At 43.1% G+C, this 24,156-nt stretch overlaps 2 protein-coding genes across 3 annotated transcripts in view; one reads left to right on the top strand and one right to left on the bottom strand.

The window, feature by feature from the left end:
* The window catches only part of zfh2 (Zn finger homeodomain 2), a 390,896-nt gene that overhangs the window by 293,479 nt on the left and 73,261 nt on the right, over positions 1-24,156 (bottom strand). The gene's annotated exons all lie outside the window — the stretch shown is intronic.
* Positions 13,657-21,158, top strand: LOC142775653 (sterile alpha motif domain-containing protein 3-like). Its single transcript, XM_075877274.1, has 9 exons — positions 13,657-14,327; positions 17,168-17,277; positions 17,355-17,585; positions 17,653-17,737; positions 18,455-18,601; positions 20,015-20,239; positions 20,371-20,545; positions 20,680-20,753; positions 20,840-21,158. Exons 1-9 carry the CDS (start codon positions 14,184-14,186, stop codon positions 21,107-21,109), a joined length of 1,461 nt encoding a protein of 486 aa, XP_075733389.1. The 5' UTR covers positions 13,657-14,183; the 3' UTR covers positions 21,110-21,158.

Raw genomic sequence — 24,156 nt, forward strand, 5'->3', positions numbered from 1 at the left:
AGCCGTCGAGGACGCGTCTTCAAGCTGTAGAGCACGGCCTAGACAGTGATGGCAGCTCCTCGCCATAGTCTCATCGCGCTGTTTACTCCGGGATTCGCCAGCCCGCTTGGGGAGTTCATATGGAAGTCGCTGGGGACGTCTTGCTCAAGTAAATGGCCACAATTTCGAGAAGGCTGTGCTTTCAACGTACTTCATAATTTTCGATACTTATCATTTGAAGACTAGTACGAGATTCTGACCAAAGGAAATCCTCAAGATCATCAGATTGAAGTAATCTATCCCTCACGACGCAGTAGTATATATATATATATATATATAATATGTATATATAATATATATATAAAATATATGTATATATAATATATATATAAAATATATATATATATAATATATATATATATAATATATATATATATATATATATATATATATATATATATATATATATATATATATATATATATATATATATATATATATATATATATATACCGGGTGTTCAAAATTAAGCTTTATGATTTTTTTAAAATTAGGCGCTCGAAGGCACGTGAGAACCACTTGTGCAAATAAGTTAAGCGGCCAGGGGGACAGAAAGTTAGATGATAATTATCGCTGTCAGCAGCCCAATTAACTAAAATTTAATAATTAACTTTTTACTGGCTGCGGTAAGTTGGCATGTTTATATTGAAAAAATGTAGGTAGTGGTGTTTGTACACAGTTTCAGTTGGAAGATTTTTTCTAGCACGCCTGTGTTCCGAGATATCCGGCTCCAAAGTTTAATTGTCTTTCGCACGATTACGCATGCAAGAGGGTGAGGGTCCGCGCAAAGCTCCTCCCTAAAGTGACGCATCTGTTGCGTGTGGTGTTTAGTGTGTGAAGAGGGTGGAAGCGTAGGCATAGGTGATAGCAATTACCCTTGCCCTCTTCGGCCGGCGAAATCAAAATGTGACAGCGCGGTGCGCCATGAGCCTTACGCATGATCCTGATGAACGCGATAACAGGAGACCATTTTTCGCGACGTTTTTTCGTGACTTTAGATCACACTGAGACATCTTCTTGTGAACGCGTTAGCAGGACCGTCCTGCACTAGGGTGCCTCCGGTTAGAGCACAGCGTCTCTGCATTGAAGGTCTACCAAGGAAATCCACGTGGAGTCCTTTCGAGCTAATATGGCTGCTTCTGGCGTGAGGTATTCTACCAAAGTAAAAGTAGACGTGGTGCTTGCAATGGCTGAAATGAATGGCAACGCTTCGTTAGCAATGGAGCTTTACGCGTCTCGCCACCCACACCGTCCCCTTCCAACAAGGCCCACTTTCACAAACCTGTTTCGACGCTTCTGCACAACAGGCTCTGTCCACCTTCCGAGACGGACCAGGAAGGCAATCGTCGATGAAGACTTTGAAATCGACGTTGTCGCGTGCGTAACCTCGATGCCAGAGCTCAGCATCCGACAGATTGCCGATCAGTGCGGTCGCAGCATCGGAACAGTCACAAATGTTTTAAGAAAGCACAAGTTCCATCCATATCACGTTTACCTTCATCAGGACCTAAATGAGGCGGACTTTGAAAGGCGAGTTGACTTCTGCAATTGGGGCCTCATCAAAACTGATCAAGAAAATGACTTTTTGCACAGAATAATTTGGACTGATGAAGCTCGGTTTTGCCGAAATGGAAGTGTTAATCTTCACAACGCCCATTATTGGGCACAAGAAAACCCACACTGGCTGAGGCAGCACAAGCATCAAGTTCGCTGGAGTGTGAATGTGTGGTGCGGCATACTCGGGGACAGGATCATCGGACCTCACTTTTTTGAGGACAACTTGAACGGAAAGATGTACACAGAAGAAATATTAGGTGTTGTCATTGATGATCTTGTCTGCAGTCTTTCCCTGAATGACCTGCGCCAAGTATGGTTTCAGCACGATGGAGCACCACCACATTTTTCTACCAGGGCGAAGAACTGGTTGGACAGACGTTTTCCACAACAGTGGATTGGGCGCGCAGGAGCGATGTTTTGGCCACCAAGATCACCTGACCTTTCTCCGCTCGACTTTTTCCTTTGGGGCTACGTTAAAGATCGAGTTTACGTAACAGAGCCCAGCGATGTTAATGACATGAAGGACAGGATAACATCTGCCTGTGCGAGTATTCCTGCAGAAGTACTGCGCCGAGTCATCGAGTCGACGCGACAGCGGTTCATGCTTTGCGTTGCTGCCGAAGGCAGGCATTTTGAACACTTTTTGGGGCATTGACGTCTTGAGAGGTGAAGAGTTTCGATGAGATTTGTGCATGACCGAAATATGCTTATGTAGCAGCAGGAAATATGCGTTAGCAAGGATAAAACTGTTTCAGTTATTATTGGTGGAGTTGTTGCTCTTGTTTCAATAAAAGTTACAGTACTCGGACATCAGCAGTCACGCTATTCGCGTAGCCCAGGCAACGACCACGCATGCTTCTCTAGTGATTATTACGCACGCGCACTGGCATCCAGATTCTCCGCTCGCACCATTATCTCGGCATGGTATCTGCCACTATCGTTAGAGGCTCTGCAGTTGCGTGTTACGACACTGGTTGCAAGCGTTCTTCGATTTTTGATTTCGCCGGCCGAAGAGGGCAAGGGTAATTGCTATCACCTATGCCTACGCTTCCACCCTCTTCACACACTAAACACCACACGCAACAGATGCGTCACTTTAGGGAGGAGCTTTGCGCGGACCCTCACCCTCTTGCATGCGTAATCGTGCGAAAGACAATTAAACTTTGGAGCCGGATATCTCGGAACACAGGCGTGCTAGAAAAAATCTTCCAACTGAAACTGTGTACAAACACCACTGCCTACATTTTTTCAATATAAACATGCCAACTTACCGCAGCCAGTAAAAAGTTAATTATTAAATTTTAGTTAATTGGGCTGCTGACAGCGATAATTATCATCTAACTTTCTGTCCCCCTGGCCGCTTAACTTATTTGCACAAGTGGTTCTCACGTGCCTTCGAGCGCCTAATTTTAAAAAAATCATAAAGCTTAATTTCGAACACCCGGTATATAAGGGAAAGAAGTGTATACCTAAGGGCTCGTTTTTCCGTGTTTCAACACAATATTAATGAGATATAACAGACAGTAATGCCAAGGAATGTACAGGGGAAGTTATTAGAACCAATGGAATGTAAATAAGAAGAAAGAAGAAAGAAAAGTGGATGAAAAAATTACCAGCTGTGAGCAGGAATCGAACCTACGACCTTCGAATAACGCGTTCGATGCTCTAACTACTGAGCTATCACAGCGGCCGTCCCTCCATCCACTTTTTGGGGTTTATATGTGAATTTAGAAGTAGGAGTGACAGTCAGCGCCATCTATAAGCCAAACAACGAGTGTGAAAACACTCTTATTCGCATGTTTGGCGTCACGTAGCACGTGAACTTATTATGAGCGGGCAGCTGATTAATTGTCCCTCTTATACAACCTAAACACACCAAGTCTGCCAGTACGAGCTGGTCACAGCTGGTAATTTTTTCATCCACTTTTCTTTCTTCTTTCTTCTTATTTACATTCCATTGGTTCTAATAACTTCCCCTGTACATTCCTTGGCATTACTGTCTGTTATATCTCATATATATATATATATATATATATATATATATATATATATATATATATATATATATATATATATATATATACAAAAGACGTCCACATAAACACTCTTTGTTCATACAGACTCACCAGTCCCTAGTAGTTTTTTAGTATATCACGAAATGGTGACTGCTGTGCCATGTGAAAGTTCAAGAAGTCCAAGAAGTCACGTCACGCTTTCGCACACAATATGTCCTTCACTGTTTACTTTTTATATTGAAAGAAAACAAAGGCTTACATCATTGGGCAGACGCACTTTTAAGTGACCAAGGAAACTGCTTACGTCTTCTTCTTTCATACAATTTTATATTTTTTGTTTCCTTCTTTAAGGACAACTTTCTAAAATAGCGCCGTTTTGAGCCGACGAAAGCGGGTAGCTTTTTCTGCATTTCAAACCAGACTTCATTCCCGACATCTTTCCCGGCAGTATACCGGCATCGATATGGTGGAGATGAGTTAGACATCCATTCAACCAATCCTTGAACTAGATCTTAAACCTTTGACACGAGGTTCTTCCCAACCCGTGCGGTTAACCCCAAAGCCATCGGACAGTTTTCTTTTTTTCCCTCCCGCGTCAACCAAGCCAGGCGTGCAAGCAGCACCGCGCGGACCGGCTCGGCGGTGCATACTCAGCTAGATCAGCGTTGGGACGGAGAAGCTCCAGAGTTTCGAAGGGAAACGCCATCTTCCTGTTCCCTACCTCCCTCAGACCGTGTTCGTAGCACTAATCCCGCTACTGGCGTAATCCCCAACGTCGCGCCCGACAACCATCTTCAGCTGCATAGTTAGAGCCGCTGAGCGCGCGTGCGCTGCCGGGGACAACGGAAAATCTCCACAGGAACGAGACGGCTTTGTCGAATTAATGAGGCGATAATAGCTGGAGACATTAGGCGACGCAGCAGTGGGCAGAGCTCCTCCGCGGACAAAAATTTGCGCGAGCGCACAGCGGCGCACAAAAACCAAAGCATCGGGATGGTCGTCACAAAAAGAAGCGAGCGAAATAACTCCGTCCCCCCTCCCACCTCTTCTTTTTTTTACTTCCTTTAGAGAAACACTCGCCGAGCGCCGACTGGCACACACAAAGACAGAGCAAGGCAGCGATGGCGCCCTGCGGAAAACGGCAAAGCCAAGCGAAGTACCGCGCTCATTGTCTCAAGCCGTTTTCTTGCTGGCGCCGCTCGGGCCGTCGTGCATGTGCGCCGTTCCTTCTCATGCCTTCGGAGCTGCACATCTCATTAGGGACGCCGAGAAAACCCTGCAAACACTTCGCTCTCTAAAGGAAAATTCTCCCCCGCATTCTCTCCGCTGTACTAATAACCGAACGGGAAGGAGCAGGAAAAAGTTTTTCATAAGCGCGAGACGACTGGTGGAAACTGTACAGGGCGTGCGCAGATGGGAGGGGAATAGTGGCCGAGAGCGACACCGCGCAGCGCCCTCACGGCGTCCACACTCTTAAAAAAAAGTTAGTAAAAAGGTAGTAACTGCAAGCGAACAGGTAGTAACGACAACGGTTACTACCTTTCCTGAACCGTTCCTAGCTTCTTCCTACCTATTTACTACTTACATTAGTAAACAGTTGCAACCTAACTGCAATAGGGTAGCAACTGCAGCTGTTACTACCTCTCTTGAATTTTTACTACCTCTTTGCTACCTATTTACTACATACATTAGTAAGCAGTTACTAGCTGCATGCAAAGAAGTATAGTAGCTGCAACGTTTACTACCTCACTTGAGGTATTACTAACTTTTTCGTATTCTTGTTAGTAAAGAGTTGAAATGTTGAGTAGTTGAAGGTATTGAAATACAAATTCTATACTTGATCACGGTCTCTCTCTTCACCAAGCCCAGGGGTGGTTCATGACCCTTATATATATATATATATATATATATATATATATATATATATATATATATATATATATATATATATATATATATATATATATATATATATATATATATATATATATATATATATATATATATTATTCGAAGGTCGTTATTCGAAGGTCGCAGGTTCGGTCCCTGCCCACGGCAAAGTTATTTTTTCACCCACTTTTCTTTCTTCACGTTTACATTACAATTTGGTCTAATACCTTTCCCTATACTTTCCTCTTGGCATTATTGTCTGTTAGATCTCATTATTATTGTGTCAAAACACGCAAACACGAGCCCTTAATTATACACTTCTTTCCCTTATATATATATATATATATATATATATATATATATATATATATATATATATATATATATATATATATATATATATATATATAGGCACCATGTGTAAAAAACAGAAAATATTCTATAGGTGTAAATTTTCACAGCTGTACATTTGCATAACTCTAAGCTAACAGGCCCTAAGCCGTAACTTTGTGGCTGCCCATTGTGTTTCATGTTGATTAACCGAAATTGTTCGCTGAATGATAATATTTCGGTTGCAGTTGAAGGTAGCAATTTCACATTAACAGCAGATGTGCGCATCAGATAGTCCAAAGTAACAATCATATCAATTATCCGCTCCGGATACTACTAAATAAACAGAGCAATATGTAACAAAGTAACCATGCACAATGCGTTTCACTATAAATGTGGTGGATATCATTTAATTTGTTATCACACAAAGTGCCATGCGCTCTGCAGCAATACAGTGGGAAGAGACCAATAACACTGATAAAAGAAAAAGAATGTAACAAGCTTTGGTTAGAAAACAGTAGATGAAAGGGTGCATCAGGTACAGTAAAAGATAAATACAGTAAAGACAGCACACTAGAAACCATACACTAAAAGAGAGATGTAACATAAAATCATACGTCATCTTCAGTTGCGTAGCCAGGGAGGACATTTCCAAATACACAAACTCCAGAGCAAAAATATATGAAGTATGACTGAAACCCCTCTCCTAAAAAAACATTGGCTACGCTACTAGTAGTTTAGATTCAGCCCGTGACAAAAAGCTGTCTAAGATGACAATTTGGACATCATTCAACAATCATAATTTCAGGCCGTAGCATCAGCTCAGCACCAAAATATAGGTCAAGAACTTGAGGTGATGGAAGATTGAAGGGCTGTACAAGTTTTTGCTCGTCTGTATTGTCGACAACATACGACCAGCGGTGACGATCGAATCTGACTGTCATGAGCACATCTACAAGCAGGAAAAGGCTTCCGCAGTAAATATACAGCCTTCTTATTTGGCCAAAAAGTGGCAGCTGTTGCTTCTCTAGGATGACTACATCGAACTTTTTGAAAACCAAGTTTTCCACCTCGGCAGAACCAACTTCCCACACTGGAATGCCAGGAGAGACAACTTTGCGCATGTATGAGCACAAGTCTTCTAGCTTCAGCTGCCTGGATCTTTTAGTCTGTATGCCACGGTCCACTTCTAAGTTGGAAAATTCGAAACTCTGCAGCAACTGGTGTCTTTCTGCGATAGACTTGCATATATTTCGAAAGTTTTGGTTGCGCTGTGCAATAGTTTTCATGTACTGGTGTTTGGCTTCATATCGCATGCACCAGTATTGCTTTAGTGGACCAAGTTCACTGATGAGCCGAGGGTAATGAATCAAGAAATGCAGTTTGGGTATTATTGCACCAGGGTAGAGAGCAGCAAATGAAGATAAAAAAAATCGTATTTCATCTTGCAGATATGCCAAATGGTCGTGAGGAATCTTGTCGGCAAATGTTATATCTGCAATGCTTCTCAGAAGTAGGTACACTTCCCAGTGCTCATTTTGTTTAGGAACAATATCTGCAAACATAAGAGAAAAAAATCTGAATAGGCACCACTTTTGAGAAGCTGTTCCCTTGTATGCACTTTGCCCATTAAGAAAGGATTTCACGACTTCTTCCGGTTTGTTCTTTTTGTCGTGAGCACCAAAAACGAATGTGCGGATACGATCAAGGTCTGAGTGCCTAATTACTCCAGAACGAAGCAGGCCTTGCAAAATGTGCCTTAATACATGTGGAATGGCTCCCTCCAGCACATCGTGCATCAAGTCCGGAGGCAGTTGCACTGTCACATCAAAATAGGCAACATCTGTGAGTGGAGATTCATCTTTAACGCCGTACAGTGCTGTGCCTAGCTGCCTATTTATTTTAGCACTTGCAACGTGGTTTTGGTGCAAGGGCAGATTTCGAACCTGAACATCACTCTCGTGAAAGGCAGTGTTGAACGCCGAGTTTGGTGAAGTACAAAATCTGCATGGACGACCACGGCTGAAAGAACACGTGAATCCGCCAAGTCGATTCATTGAAAGGTTATCACCGGAAAAGGCAACAAGAATCGCTCTCACCTTTACCGCAACAGAGTTCTTCCACAGAGTGAAACCAGTCATCCATAAAGCTGATACGTCATCTACAACTGGCTTCAAAATAACATTGATTCCGTGCTTGATGACAAGTCTATATGGTGCAACTAAAACTACATGGATAGAGCTGAGCTGTGATCTGTATTTGGCATGGATGTTTACCACGCTGAAATACACGACAAGGATTTTGTGAACACCCCGCTTTGACCCCAGCGGATTCACTATCTCCACTTCGTCGCTGTACAACACAAAAAAAAGCGTATACTGCGCGCCATCCTCGAGTAGTGCATGCAACTTTTCTTTGTATATGCAGCCATCCCTAAAATTATGCAGCGTTGGTGAAGGCGCTCCTGTTGAGAAATCTAGCTCTATGTGGTCGCGGAAGTTCTCAGAGGACATAAGATTTCGCATGACACCACTTATAGGAACAAACTGAAAAGTCTCACCAGCACCAAGATCACGCACTTCAGGCTTTACGTATGGCAGGTGACGCTTGGCGAATTGCTCTCGCTTATATTTACTACTTGCTGCTTGAAAAATATCCTCTAAGAATTCACCAGCGAGTAACTTGCGCAGTTCGATTCCTGCCGACTCCATCGCGATGTTATTTTCAATGACAGAAGCGAATGTCCGAATTATGTCGAGAAAGGTAATCTTGAAGTCATTGAAAACACTTTCTGCCGTAGAGTGCGGTAGCTTGTGCACTTCTGCAACACGAAAAAAAAGTAAGCACAGCTGTTTTTTTATTTTCAGCACGAAGTCGTTGATTGTGGTCACTCGAGCAGTGGGAACAGAGACCGCATCGCATTCCGTGTTGATCATGTTCGACGAGCAACCAGATGAAAACATTTCACTGTGATCACCCACTGTGTCGTGCGCAGCGCAGCTTGTTGTGGCACGCACCGGTGGTTCTTCGAGGACTGTTGGTTCAACACCGGCTTCCTCTGCGTCATCCATGTCCATATATCGTCTGTGCACACGGTAAATGTGCCTTCGATAAGATTCGAACTCACTGTAGGTTTTCGCACACCCATCCACACCGCACATGATAGAAAATCTATTGTCGTGGCGATGGTCTCTTATGTGCCAGACGACTTTGCAGAGCTTCGTGGACGAGAACGCACATCTTGGGCATGAGTGTAACATGTTCACTCGCGGCAGTATTTGCGTACAGCCGCTGGGCGGTATTCTGGACTAAGTACGCCGACGGCTCACCATGATTACAGGTAGCTACATGGCAGACGTAACTGCAGTTCTATCCGTAGTTTTCACCAGCCGAACTGGGCCAGCATGGCTTACCATTTAGGACCAAAAAGTTGACAAGACGGCGGAGGGCGAAAAACATGAACCGGCAACACGTGGAAGCTCCGCATTCTTTGAGGGTTTTTGCACGGCCGGGCTAGACTGCACCTGGAAGGCGGGCGTCGTGGAGGAAGGGGGGGGGGGGTGGGTGGCAAGGGTGAGATATTTTCACTGACAATAAGGATAAGGAGTAGTTGCCTTTACACGGGAATTCATGTGCCGTCTTAGCTGCGGGTAGCGAGAGGGTACACATTCCTACACGTGTCTAGCAGCGCCGTGAATATTGGTCGATGCAGAAACGGTTTCTTTCAAAATCAAGTTCAAGATCTAGTGAAGGATTCGACGAAACACCGTCTGGCGAGGGGCATACGTGTCTTGCAAATAAACAAACACTCGCCAAATTTGCAACGATATACGTTGCAATTAGCGAGCGTTTGTTTATTTGCAAAACAAGTTCAAGATTTGAAAAAGCCACGCTAAACTGGACGGACATGCTTTTCGTGGAAGTACACTGTGCAGGTGGATTTCTTGGACCTGCCCTTCATCGTGCCCGAAATACAGGCTGCCCGTAGGGAAAGCGCATGGGTTGGTTTACTTCATGCCACGCACGTGCTTATTGTGACATTTCATTCGTAGGGCAAGTATTGAACTTCCTGAGAAGCTACGGCAACATAAGAGCGATGTCCCCAAGTTCCAGTGACAAAGAGTACGTTCGCGGACCACGGCATCTATTTTCACAATGCCGGCGTCGTCGAACAAGATGCAGCTTATTTAAACAGGTTTTCGCGAAATCCTGGCCTATCCAAGACAGTCAGTCAGTCAACAAACTTTTTACACATTCCCCTGAGGAGCTGACGTCTTTCAAGACGGCTGGTCGGCTGCGGGCGGCACCCACGTCGGTACAGGAAGGGCATGCCCCTTTCGCAAGGAGACAGCCAGTAACTTCAACCGGCTTAAGGTGCGCTGCTAATCGAGTGCGCTCAATATAATTTCGCTCATCATGAAGAATAGGCACGACCCCACGGCAGGAAGAAAAAGTACGCGAATCGTGGAATTTTTTCTTGCAGCTAAAAAAAAAGAAGAAAAGAAGTGGATATTTCAAGGGCTAGTTTTTCTTTGTTAGTCTTGATATTGCACCTAAGAACAACAAAACAAAACATTTGTTTACTCCTTACTTTGATTGGCGTCCCTCTGTTTCAAGTAAAGTCCATTAATTAAAGGACTGCACAGCAAGCATAACCGCAATTAGTCTCCTAACCATGGTTATAGAAATTAAACGGGTGATTCCACGGGAGATAAGGTAATAAACCGAACTGAAGTGAGATCGACAGGAATCTGAAAAGGATGTATCACATTTGATTGAGTATTTCATATTTTATGTATATAGCACCAAGCAGCCCGAAAAGGAACCCAGTTTTCTTTTAAACTGCATAATTTATGGGATCAAAAATATGGAACATATTCAATGCGGGGGACCAATTTCATCACCCGTCGTTCTCGACAGGTGATGAGGGTGTTATAAGCAAACATTACCGTTGAATTTTTTGTGTGAAATGTATGCGACAGAAACAGTAAAGTAACATTTATGAAACGTACTTGTAAAGCGAAGGAAACTATTTTTGAAAAATTTCTGAATATGCAACACTAAGTATAAATTGTTGTTGGGCGATTTGATTTAACGTCAGTAGGGTACATAATACCGCAAACTTGGAAAAAACACAGATTCTAGTAAATAAGTAGGAGGGAGCAGAAAGGTCGTGCGATAAACTTCTTTGTTTATTTGAAAGAACAGGCCACCAGATTACAAATCTCTGCGAATGCGTGCGTCAAAATCGGTAAACACTGGTCACATTCGCGTGTCAGAAAGCTGCAGCTCGTTTTGGTAAAGTAAAATAGTCGTATCAATAATGTAAGCTGTGCCTCTTTTCTTAATGTCAAACGCCCCCAATAGCTCGCACTAATGTTTCGTTGCTTCTGCCTATTATCTTGACCTCGCGAAGCCGAGGATCACATCTGCAGGCTATACCATGCGCAGGTAAATACGCATTTCTTTTATTCTTTAGAGATAAAGGATGCTCCCGAGTCGGTCGTTGAGACAGCGTCCTGTTTGGCCTACGTACGTATTCCCACACGACAGCGGTATTTATGCAACCGTCACGCATTTCACATAAGGTATGGTGTGCTTCTTCAGGCATCCAGGCATTTCTGTCAACGTGGCTGACCCACGGACACCGTCCAGCCAACTTGTGTGGTGCCGAGATTACGCCCACGTACCATGCTTATTCCAGCTCACAATCATCAAAAGGTAGCAAAGGTTTGCTTTTGCGTCCACGTCTGGTGATGATGTAAAAATTTGAACGACTCTCGAGTGCAACGATCCCGGCGGCGATACCAAATGTTTGTTTTGTCGAGAAGTGGGTGACACGTGTTATTGGTACCTACTTTACACAGTGTTTAGACTTGAGTGAATAGCCGTTTGTAGAAGAATTATTAAGATGCTCGCTTAGCCGAATGTTTACACACCGACACCAACTCGAACAATCAGCCATTTTTACACACCAACCCGGTTGCCCCACGTACACCCACCTCAGTTGTCTATTGGCACAATGGTCACAGTAACTTAGAGTGGTCTAGAGTGGCTATAGACCACTCTGGGCTCCGTGTTTCGGAGCACAAACCGAGATCTCAACCAAAAAGTGTCACTTTTTTTGGTCTAGTGAAATATGCCGATGGAATATGCATGCCGACTCGACGCTGCAGTGTACTGGTTTAATATGGCAGACAGTGTGCCATCTTAAGAAGCGGAGGTTGGGAATACTTTCTAAGAAGAATAATAAAACATTAATTGGACAACTGCAGATCGAGAAGACATACGCGCCCGATATGTTTGAACTCTTTAGTGTGATTCAGCGGTCCTCTGGATACCATTCAATTGTACGATATGCCGGGGCCATCCTGATTAAATGCGTCGCAGTGGTCTAGCTAAACTATATATGGTCATATCTCCGACGAGCTTTGTAAAGGCAGCCACCCGCCCCATTATTCTGTCAACTAACATGATTTTAATTAGAACTAACAGACAATGACTCCAAGAAATATATAGAGGGTGTTATTAGAAGTAATTGCAATGTACATGTAAAGAAAGAAAATGGCATGGAAAGATAGCAGTCCGCTGGTAGGGACCAAACCTGTGACCTTCGAATAACGCATGCGATGCTCCAGAGCAGGGGTTCGCAACCTGCGGCCCGCGAGGCACTACTATATATGTGGCCCCGGCAGGACGTCCACCCCCCCCTCTCCTTCTAACCTTATTTCTTCGTATACTTAAAGGACCAGGCAGTTTTGGCCTAAAATGCAATTTTTTTAGTAACCAATGTTTAATTGGAACCTCATGACGCGTGCTTAAAATAAACATGATTTTACAGTTTTTTTACATTATCCCTTTGCTCGCAAAGCCCCCCCCCCCTTCCATTTGGCCCGTCGCTGTGCCAACTTCTGCTCTAGAGCATCGCACGTGTCGAAGGTTCGGTCCCTGACTGCGGTAAGTTACCTTTTCGTCCACTTTTATTTCGTCAAACTTACATTGCAATAACTACGAATAACATTCCCTATACTATCTCTGGCATCATTGTCTGTTAGTCCTCATTAATATTCTGTCGAACAAAGAAAAACGAGCCGTTCAGTTTTCACTTCTTTCCTTCAGCCAATGTATGTATATCTTTCCTAACAGAACAACAAGACCTTGAAGCAACAAAAAAAATTTCTCACACAGGTTTTGATAGTGAATATTACCTACATGCAACACAATCACTCCATTAGAGTCTCTCTCGGAGTGAGACCGTGCGGAAGTGACATAATATCGCTTGTAGAATAAATGATGTTGACACCGGTGATTGTTTTGTCACGAACTCAATGGCCACGATAAATGAAATCTTAGCACTTCATTCACGTGCTCGGAGAACATATTCAAGTTCTCATCGAATGGCCGAGAGATAACAGAATTCTTTGCCTACATTATGCTTGAAGCAGTTTGTTTTTACGAGTGGCCTTGAAAACTGTGTCTCACACCTTTCAAAACAACACGTGGGGAGCTGCATCACACTATCTGAAATAACACAACCGCTGCTTAATTAGTATTGAGCGAAGTGGTAGCTGCACATGACTTCTGTCGTCGTAAATTCACGTTAAAACGGACGTGGCATCTGCCTACACGAGCGAGTCATGCAGCAGAGAATTAATATAAATTAATTAATTTGTGCGCTCGATGCACACAAATTGAATTGAGTTAGCTTCTTTGTGGTGGTCTTACTTATTTGTACCAATGTCCATCTGGTTAAGCGCATAATTGTAAGCTATATAAACATGGAAGGTGGTGGCGCGTTACAGTGTCGAACGTTAGGGGGGGGGGGGGGGGGGGGGCAGTGGTTTTCAGAATCGGAAAAGAAAGGAAAAGTGAACCCCGCAAATATTTGCCGCCAACTGCGACACCTGAGCAGTGGTTCACTGGGGAAGGGGGATAATAGACTAGAGTGGAGAGATGAAATGGGAATAAGAAAGCGAGAGAAGAGACCAGGAAAAAAAAAGGGGGGGGAGAACTTGTTCTCTTTTCATGCCCTTCTACTCACTCGCTGTCCCCAACTGGACCGGCATAATGAATAAAATGTTCTTTATTACCTTCGCATGCCAGCTACAGGTTTCAGACAGGACAAATTTCCGCTGCACAGAGCCAAATGGTCTTCAAGATTCAAAATTTTAACAACAGACAGCGTCGTTGTGATAGTTACCTTCAGGAGGCGCTGATTACTGAAACGCGGCAGGGGGCGCACACATCGACGGAAGCTGAGCCAGGCTAGGGTGGCTAGCCAGGCAAAGAGCAGGTTGTCGCAGTGTGAACGTGTCAGCAGCTTTCCTCCCGCGCCCACGTGCTTGTGTATTCATGGAGCCGCCGGAATTCCAATATTTGGTGTCATTTCAAGGCCGCAAGAAGATTATTTCTGCTCGTGGACCGACGGAGGCGGACATTTTGGAAGCCTTGAAGACGACAGACTTTGGCCATTCTTTGCAAGCATGCCGGATTGAGGTATGTTGTCTCTATCCTGAAGTGCATCGAATTGCATTGTGACAGTGGCCCAAACAGTACTGATTATATTCCGTTGTTAGCACGTGCTTCAACAGTTTTACCAAGCATGCGCTCGCGCTTTTCGAAGCGTGGGGCTTTTCTTGCCCTGCTCTCTCACTGGAGCTGTCGGCCCGCGAAGCGTGCACGTGGTCTCGGAGTTGCTGATGGGAGATGTAAACCAGGTTTAATCTCCGCTTCGGCGGCGCGCAACCACCCTTTGCTGGCATTCGCAGTGGTTGTGTTGCGATAATGTAATGGTGCGAATCGGCTATCGGGGTGGTTTTAAAAAAAAGTGAAGAAATAAGTGTGGCCTCGTAACTGTGGCTCACTTCGGAGGTCAACTCAACAACACTGCACCGAGGATGGGGAAGTGGGAATGACAGATGTAGAGGATGAGAGGTGAAAATGGTAAAAAAAAATGCGCACTCGATCTGTCTCTCGGAGGCACGCACGAACTTTCATTAGCGGAAAGTGGGGCAGCGCGCTTGGTCATCCAGTTATCGAGCAGGCAATGCACCAAGACACGGCGTTGGTAAGATGAGTGGCCGTCGCTGAGTTCGTTTCCTGGTGTTCAAATTGAGCGAGATTGTTCACGAATAAAGGCATAGCTAGGATGTTAAGAGGTTAGGTATGTAAGGAGATCAGCAAAAAAAAGTAAGACTTTTGTACCGCACGTAAAACATGAAATCAATAAAATTGGACTACAAGAAAGACTTATTATCAATTTCGAAGGACATGGAATAGGCTAATTTCTGTGGTTACTGCATGTATCTTCCATAGTGAAAATAGCGTGGGTGCAGAAGCTGCTTGTTAGCATCGGCATGCGCAGGGTTCCCCTCTGAAGAGGGGGGCTGGGTGAAGGTTGCACGCCGGGCACGTTCTCTCCCCCCACCCCGAAATTTTTTTTCGCTCTGCCTACACAGAACAAAATGAACGTTTACCTGCCCGGTACCCACTATAGATCAGAAACGTGCCCTCCCCTCTGAAAAAGATATCTGCATACTACCCTGGCTGACTTTGCGCTGCCTTCTGAAACTCAGCACCCCTCTCCCTATTGTGTCAATGAGTGGGGCAAACATGGCGACCCCCTTCTACGTCTTAATTGACAATAGGGTGAGGGGCGGGGGGACCGCCAGCTGTGCTCCCAGGTATGCTCGTCAGAAACTGAAAATTCTCAAAGCTAGCGTAAAGTGTTGTGTGTGTGTGTGTGTGTGTGTGTGTGTGTGTGTGTGTGTGTGTGTGTGTGTGTGTGTGTGTGTGTGTGTGTGTGTGTGTGTGTGTGTGTGTGTGTGTGTGTGCGTGTGTGTGTGTGTGTGTGTGCGTGCGTGTGTGTGCGTGCGTGTGTGTGTGTGTGTGTGTGCGTGCGTGTGTGTGCGTGCGTGTGTGTGCGCGTGCGTGCGTGTGCGTGTGTGTATGTGTGCGTGCGTGCGTGCGTGCGTGCGTGCGCGCGCAGTCTTGTGTTCTGGATGCTTGTTCACCAATGCTGTACGTTTGCCCCACGGTCGGCATTTCTGTCTCGCAGGTGTCGTTAGGTGTGTTTAATGCTTTGTATTCTTTGATATATTGTGTTGCTTTGTGTAGTGAAATCATCAATAATTATTAGGTGTGTGAGTATTCAAATTACCAATGGAATAGCGACGGATCCTTTATCTCTATTTAGCTATTTCATTGCCGAAATGTGTGCACTCGAAACATTAATGGGCTATCAACACTGTATTTATTAGCGCATGATTTCGCTTCTGCAAAAAACTATGGTGTTGCCAAGCGGTGGTGTTGGATGTTGAAACACAGTTTGAATTTTAGCCATTTTTGTAAAGGTGATAGCTGCCAGGTAAAGCCAGCTACATAGGTCAGAGAAAGTGTTTCCCAGAAACAGTCTGGAAGATAGAAGTGCAGCATAGCGTTCTTGCAGAGTAATATGAGAAGCACGATCATAAGATCGACTTCGACATCGCTTCTGTTCTTGAAACAGAAAGGAATCTATGAAGGAGGCTCTTGTTCAAATGCTGTTACATTCAGAACACACCTGTAAACATGAACCGGTCGTTAGGAACAATTCCCTCTGTATACGTTCACAGCCTCCGATACGCGAGAGAAAGAGAAAGCAGGGGCCATTGTCAAACAAGACGGGGAGATGCTTCCATGACCAATATAGTCATCTCCTTAGGAAAATACCGAATTGGTTCCGAAACGTCGAGATCTCTACGAACTTGGCTAGAGCCATTTCTAATTTCTAAATTGTGATACACTGTAGAAGAAAAGTTTGACGACAGAGATAACAACAGAGCTAAAAAATTTGCTTCAGCTTAGCGCACGCAAGAAATGCAGCCTAATAATTCCTTCAACGTGCGAAAATATAAGGCTCCATGGTCTATTGAATGAAGACTTGTGCCATTAGCGTATACAGTATTTTATAGATAGCAGATACTGTGAGTGTGGTTTTTCGTTGTAGCACAGTGATTATCTTCTGCTAGTACAGCAATCATTAAATGCTTTTGTTTATTTCTAATTGATGTTATGAAACAGTGAAATTTCACAAGTTTAATTGTCACTATTTCACAAATCTGAACTTACTGATACCGAATGTCCAGACGAGTAATTTACAATGCTCTTTACAATACATACATTAAGGGTTTCTCGACAATACACACGGCATCATGATAATAATAAAAAAAAACAGGACAAGTAAAGTGATTCTAGGGTGCTATTGAATATAACATTGGTAGTCTGCTTACTTCAGGTTCTGTGCCTATTGAGGTAACTTTATGGGAATTTGAACATCACATCTGAATCTCTTTCAGGTATACAACGTCCGACATGATGAATTTGTGGACCCACCAGCTGGCCATGTCTTCTCTGAGAAAGATAAAATCAGGCTTGTGTGCAGTGAAAACTTCTTAATGAGCTGCAGGTCAGTACCTAAATTTCAGGTGCCAAGTTTAATATTGCTTTTGGAAAACTGCATCACTTACTAGCCTCTGTTTTCAGCACAACTGACAAAGTGACAGCAGTGCATGAAGGTAGCCTGCCCAAGACCCTTGAAAGTAATGAGCAGTCACCTAGTCAGCAGCTTGCCTGCTGTGAAAATGATTATAGGCTACCACCTGTGCCCTTAGATATTAAGGATGCGATTGAAAGGACACAACCAGGAAAAGTGTCCAGTCACACTAAATCCCGCATTGTAGGGTGGATTGCAAATCATCTCATGACTATAACAGTGTAAGTATAGGCATGTATTTGCATGTGTTTAATTCAGTACAGGTTTTAAAGTTGCTCTTTTTTACAGCTATCCAGGAAGCCTCTACGAAGCAGCTGCAAAATCTCTCGTGTTGGAATATCCAGTGCTAAGGGACACTATTGGCACAGGCTGGGTAAGCACTAAAGCAATGGCATTCCTATAACTTTATTGGGATGTCATACATGTTGGTGAGCTAGACTGCAGGTGCCCTTCAAGTTATTTTGTTCTTGGAGAGCATTCAAGAAGTTTCAACCCCATATTTATTACATTTGAATAATTGCCATGCATGTTCTTAGAGTCGTTTCATCGAACTCTGATAATGGCAGACATTAACTTGAGGGTTTGATAATAATCATCAACTAGGTGCCCATGGCCAATATATTCATATCATGCATTAATAAAGTTAAAAACTGGCCCTGGTTATAAGCTTTAACACCGGTTTAAGAGGATAAATACAGATGTAATGCATCGCTTCTGGGGATTGAATATTACCACTAATGGTATATGTAGTTTCTAATCACAGCTTGAATAGAGGCTCACACAAGCTCAGTTCTGCGACTGAAATGCCACGATCTTCGCCATGCCGCATGGCTCCAGCACATACATAAAATGCAGGAACCGGAGTTTGGAATGAGCAGATAAAGCTAAAATACAACAGATATGCTGATATTACTAGGAACAGCTAAATTTGCCAGGTATTGTCACCTGAATCTGCTTCTGCCCCATAGCAGGTTAAAAGCAGTGTATCAAGGTTCCCAAAGAATCATTTGCTTCAAAAGTGACCATGTTCAAAGAGGACAGTGTCCACTGTGCGGAAATTTGAAATAATAAAAAAAATTGTTGTTTCCAGGACTCATGGAAAGTCTCCTTGAAATACAAATTCGCATATATGAGGAAGTCTCTGTGCACAGTTCCAGCTGTTCAAGCAGCGAGAGCAGCTTACGGAAAACGCAAAGACTTAGAAGAAAGCACCAATACTAAGCGGCACTGCCATGTGGTAAGTGAAACGTCAAATGGACTGGTACATAGAACTCAACTATGAAGTCACTCTTATTTTATGTGTGAGCTACTGAAGTAAAACATTATTCATGTTTTTAACGATATAACCTCTTCATATCAACACATTAAGAAGCCAGGCAAGTTTTCAGGGCCATATTGACAGTTAAAGTATAGTAAATGCAAAATAAGACAAAATAAATTTGGTAAACAAAAAAATCATCTTATCTCCTATGGAGAACAAAACAACAACTTTCACAGTTTTCATGCAAGGCTCTATTATTTGAGTCAAGATGGTAACGCTCTATCAAACTTCTATGTGTCCCTGTATGTTTAAAACTCGGCGTTTCAGCAAGTGCCGCGGGCATGTTGCTCGATTCCTCATTCTTTTCTTCATTTTGTAGCTAGGTTCCCGACTTGGCTGATTCCATGCTCCTTGGTTAGCAAGTAGTAGATTTATTGCTCGGTATCAGCTTGTTATTGACATCATGCATCATTCCAGCTTTAAATATTGTGTTCTACATTTTGCACCATACTTATCACTGAAAGTGACTGACAATCCTTTGATTCAACTATTAAACTCGCATGAGTACTGAAATAAGTGGACAGGTGAAATCAAACTACTGCAGCTCAGTGAGCATGTGATGTGAAAGCTCCAACCAGCGATAATTAATGCCCTTTCAGTGGCCACCATAAACAATGCCCATATGCTATGCTTGGCTTCAATATCTGTCTGTCCTCTACATTAGAAAAGCTCCTTATTGCTCTTTATTTGTTGACTACACCATGTAACTATACATAAACCAATGTTTTTCCAGAAGCTTCTTAGAGGTGAACATTTTTTTTTGGGGGGGAGGCAAGATACATATTAGGTTCGAAATTTCAAGTTTTCAAACTTTCTTTTTATATGAAAGAACAAGCACTACTAACTAATATCTGGTCAAAGTTTTACATATATGACATACATATAAAGGCAACAACTCTTGTATTCTAACACCGACACCGCAGTTGGCAATATTTAAAATCAGTGTTACCTCTTCAGACTCCTTCTGATATAGGTAGGAGGCGTGGTTCACTGGTTTTACACACACATTTGCGATATGCTGGTTCACAAGGTGTAAATTTGGAAGTGGTGAAGTGCCGAGGTGGTCGACATTGGAGAGAATCATTGTGAGAACTTTGATATTAACATAATTTATGACACACTCGCAGAGCAAGATGGTATCAGTACACACTGCTTCAGTTCTCTTACGTAAGTCAACCCTGTAATTGAGTTCTCTACACATGTCCAGTTCAAAAAAATGCCAACATTCTTCAACTGAGCTAGCAAAAAGTTGAGTTTTCATGTCTGCCTATTTCATGTCATTTGTCGTGATCTTTCACTGTGCAGTACCATCTTTTTTTTGCTGATTAGATTGTAGATCTCTCCCAACATGTCGCTTCTCAGCATGATGAGGCTACAATTAATAGCCATATTGACTACATGGTGAAAGAAATCAAGCGGCCTATTCCTGACATGCAAAAACTCGGTGATTCTATGGAGCAGACAAGACCATCTAGACAGAAGTGGATGAAGGAAATGAGGCCATCAACAGCAGATGTGGTGCTGAAATACCCTGCTTTGGCAAAGGCTGAAATGGTGAGCAGAAACAGCTGTGGTTTTGATCCTGCTGCAGAAATGTATGTGAGAGAACTTAACAATGAGTTTTTTTATGTTATCGATAGTTGCAAATTTGTTGGTGATTCGGTACAATTTTTTTGTCGTTCTAGCTTCATGAGGAGTTCATTGCTCTCACTGGCGTTAACTTAGAAAAAAAGGTCCTGGAATTTATAAACCGGTATGGAGACCGGTGTTTTGAGCTTGCGAAGTGTCGTCGTTGCGCGAAGGAAGCTGTGAAAGCAATTGAAGAAGAAGTCGAGGCACTGGATGGTGACGAAAAGAAATGTACGTGTAGAAGCTTGCCAGCTTTTCCAGTTTTCCCAAATTTCCAAACTTTTATAAGTCATTTTCATAGGAGTATTACTGTCAATGCCCTTATATGTGAAAGTTTGATGTGCCTAAAAATATTTCGTCAACAGATCGCTTTGCCGTTGGCATTGTCGAGTTGCTGCCCATGCTCCTAAAGGAGCAGCCGCGATTTCTGCAGGGACCGGTGAGCTTATTTGCTTTACCTTTTTTTATATCAGCTAGTATACTTTTCATCAGTGATGCTGATTTTATGTATTACTCATTTTACAGGACACCTACCCTGCCCTTTCGCTGAAGGGCAAAAATGCCTCTGAAGCTACAAACATAGTTGCGAGCTTTGAAGGGCTTAGTGTAGAGGTGCTTGATGTAATTGCAGGTATGACGGCGCTTATGGAAATATACTGGATATTCGATGTCAAGTACAGTGGCGCCAACAAAAAAACATTCACTCTACTTGAACATTTCTGTGGCTTGCCGACAAGTGCAAAGCAGATGCCGCTAGTCATACGGCAAATATCATCGCTTGAAAAGGCAACTTAAGTTATGCCTACAGACGTGTGTTATCAATAAATGTTTTCATATAAAAATGCACTGTGTGGCATATTTCATTGCTCCCTGGCTTTTGGAACAATGCATTGTTTTGTTCCTGACAATGTCAGCCGCATAAACCTGTGGTTTTATACGGCCGTTGACACTCAGCAGTGAATTTGGAGGTGTGTTCGTAGTGTCTTTCATGATAATATATTTCGCAGTGTGGAACAGAACCAGGTGTTTTCCAAGAAAAAGTGCTAAATACCATGATGCAATACATTGGCAATTATTCTGATTTTATATGTATAGTGCATATCTATATTATTGGTATATATACCCGCATTTTCGTCGCATTCATTACAGCTACAATGTTCTCGGTAAAATATGGCCATCAGAATAATCAATTCAACTAACCTGGTGTGCACACAATTGTGTATTCGAAGAGTCTGTCGTACCTCCATACCAGCCGTAGCTAGTAAGAACGTAGCATCGATTACTAACATATTAGCTTCGTAACTTTGGAAGAAGGTAGTGGAACTTGCTACTTTTGGGTAGCAACGGCTTGTCACATATGTTACAACCATATTATAGTAATGGGAGTAGTAGTAACTATTGCTACATATGCCGTTACTAACAGGAAGTAGTAATGGCAAGGCCAGTAACAGTTACTACCCTTGTTGTTGCTACCTGCTGTTAGTAACAGCAACGGTAGTAAGGATTCCTACCCTTGCTTTTACTAGCTGCTGCTAGGAACGGCAAGAGTAGTAACAGTGACTACGCTTGCCGTTACTAACTCCCGTTACTAACAGGGTTGTAACATATGTGACAAACTGTTACTACCCAAAAGTAGCAAGTAGCACTACTTTTTTTTTAAGAGTGCAATTTTACGTCTCGTTCTGGCGTGCGCTACACGCAGCTTTCGCCCAGCCGTTCCGTACCATTAATCGCCACGTTCTCGACTAATTTCTCCTGCAGCGCCCAACTCGACAACGAGCCCGGAGCGCCGGTTTCGCTCTCTTTTTTTCCTGTATATTTCTTCCGCACGTGCCATTATGGCGGCGCCACTTCCGAGCTCGCAATTTGTTCTCCCTGTGAAGAGCCGGAGGCGCCAGTGTTGATCGTCAGGATAATGAAAGTGTCGAACTCATCCCGCCCGTGGGCCCTGTGCGCTCATTAGGAGCCGCGTCCGTTTTGCTGGGCTCACTCCGTCATTTTCCCCGCGTGCAACCTTCGACCGGCGATGGCCGCCTCGTTCGCAGCACGCTGCCGAGGAACTGCACTGCAACAAACCGAAGGCTGTGTGACGGGCGCTGGAAGCGGGGGCGTCGCAACGACGGCGAACCTTGACGAGCTGGCTTCATGCGGTAAAAAAAAAAGAAAAGGACGAACTACTGGCCAAGCTCGGTAGTGAAGCGGGAAAAACAGCAATACCCCAAATGCTGCCTCATTTGGCAACGCTGTGAAAACAATGCTCTCAAACCGTTGTTGAAAACGTATATTCCTTTCTCAATAGTACTAGATAGATAGATAGATAGATAGATAGATAGATAGATAGATAGATAGATAGATAGATAGATAGATAGATAGATAGATAGATAGATAGATAGATAGATAGAACAGACAGATAGATAGATAGATAGATAGATAGATAGATAGATAGATAGATAGATAGATAGATAGATAGATAGATAGATAGATAGATAGATAGATAGATAGATAGATAGATAACAAAATAAAGCGTTCCGATGACCCGAATTACGCTGCACACAAAGAGAGAAAAGCTAACTAACTCGTATTCTCTACGATAGCGCGTCGGCCTGACCCTAATTGTTTCTCTGACATCCATTGCGCTCGTACTCAATTCGAAAGTTGCAAAAGCAGTTATGTTCGTTACATGGGGCTTTGCTTGACAACGTTACTAGCTGGACGAGTTGGTTTGTAATACTCGATGGAAGAAAACCGACGACAAAAAGAAAAAAAAACACTATAGGCAGGACAAACGCTAACGTTGTTTAACCATTTTGCTGAAGCTATCACGAAGCCTACTGCGCCCTGTGCTGTAAGCCATAGCTTTACGAAACACGCATGCACACTTTTCTTCATAAATGCAGTCGAAGTTCGCATGACCGGCAGTGGAAGATATCACAAGCCTACTGCTTTCACTGTATTACTCGGACAGATGACCATTGCTTGAAAGAGCAGAATATATATGCGTACTCGCCTAAATATAAATTTAGTCAAGTTTACATTTTAGGTGTCTATTTATTGTCGCACATCCCAACTTACGAATTGGAGCTTAAATGTACGTCTACTTCCAAAACATTTTGAAATTTATAAGGTAGTTTGAAATTTCCGTCTTTAAACTTGCGGCAACATTGACCGTATAGTTTTTTTTTTTCAACTCATCATTTTTAACCACATACATTTTAGCACATTTCATGAACGAAACACTATTAGGCGATACACTGAAAGAGATATTAGAAATACTTAATTGTTGAAACCAGCACCCATTCCTGCGTGTTCCCTAATAATATTACTCAGAAAGTGAAATAGGAGCTATACATCCACAGTTGTCTTACACGTATAATGTCAAGATCGTCTTGCAAAGTGGATGAAGTAAAAGAATGGTGCCATATACCACAACGTTATCTTTAAATGTCTAGCAACATTAACAAAATGAAGAAGAATGATGTTCATGTTATCGCGTCATCCGATAGTGATAATGTCAGCAAGAAACAAAGTTTAAAGCGTTATTAGTATATTTGTCATTAGTTATTATCATACAATGTTATCTTCAAATGTCTAGAAACATTAACAAAATGAAGAAGAAAGTATATTCCGATGTAATCGCGTCCTCCGAGATTGATAATGTCATCAAAGATTCAAGTTTAAAGCGCTATTAGTCGATCAGTAATTAGTTATAAACATTGCTAGTAAGTTAAACCACTTGCATAAAGAAGCGCCTTGTTTGTCCACCACGGTGGTGTAGCGGTTATGGTGCACGGCTATGCTGACCCACAGGTGCACGGGTTCGATTGCGGCCGCGTAGGGTCCAG

The sequence above is a fragment of the Rhipicephalus microplus genome, chromosome X (genome assembly GCF_043290135.1).
Source record: "Rhipicephalus microplus isolate Deutch F79 chromosome X, USDA_Rmic, whole genome shotgun sequence".
In the NCBI taxonomy this organism is placed as follows: Eukaryota; Metazoa; Arthropoda; class Arachnida; order Ixodida; family Ixodidae; genus Rhipicephalus; species Rhipicephalus microplus.

Excerpts from the sequence above, each read along its gene's own strand:
- LOC142775653 (XM_075877274.1), top strand. The coding sequence starts at position 14,184 with ATGGAGCCGCCGGAATTCCAATATTTGGTGTCATTTCAAGGCCGCAAG. Across the intron at positions 20,240-20,370 it reads CTTTGGCAAAGGCTGAAATG|CTTCATGAGGAGTTCATTGC; the intron begins GTGAGCAGAAAC and ends TTGTCGTTCTAG. Across the intron at positions 20,754-20,839 it reads CGCGATTTCTGCAGGGACCG|GACACCTACCCTGCCCTTTC; the intron begins GTGAGCTTATTT and ends CTCATTTTACAG.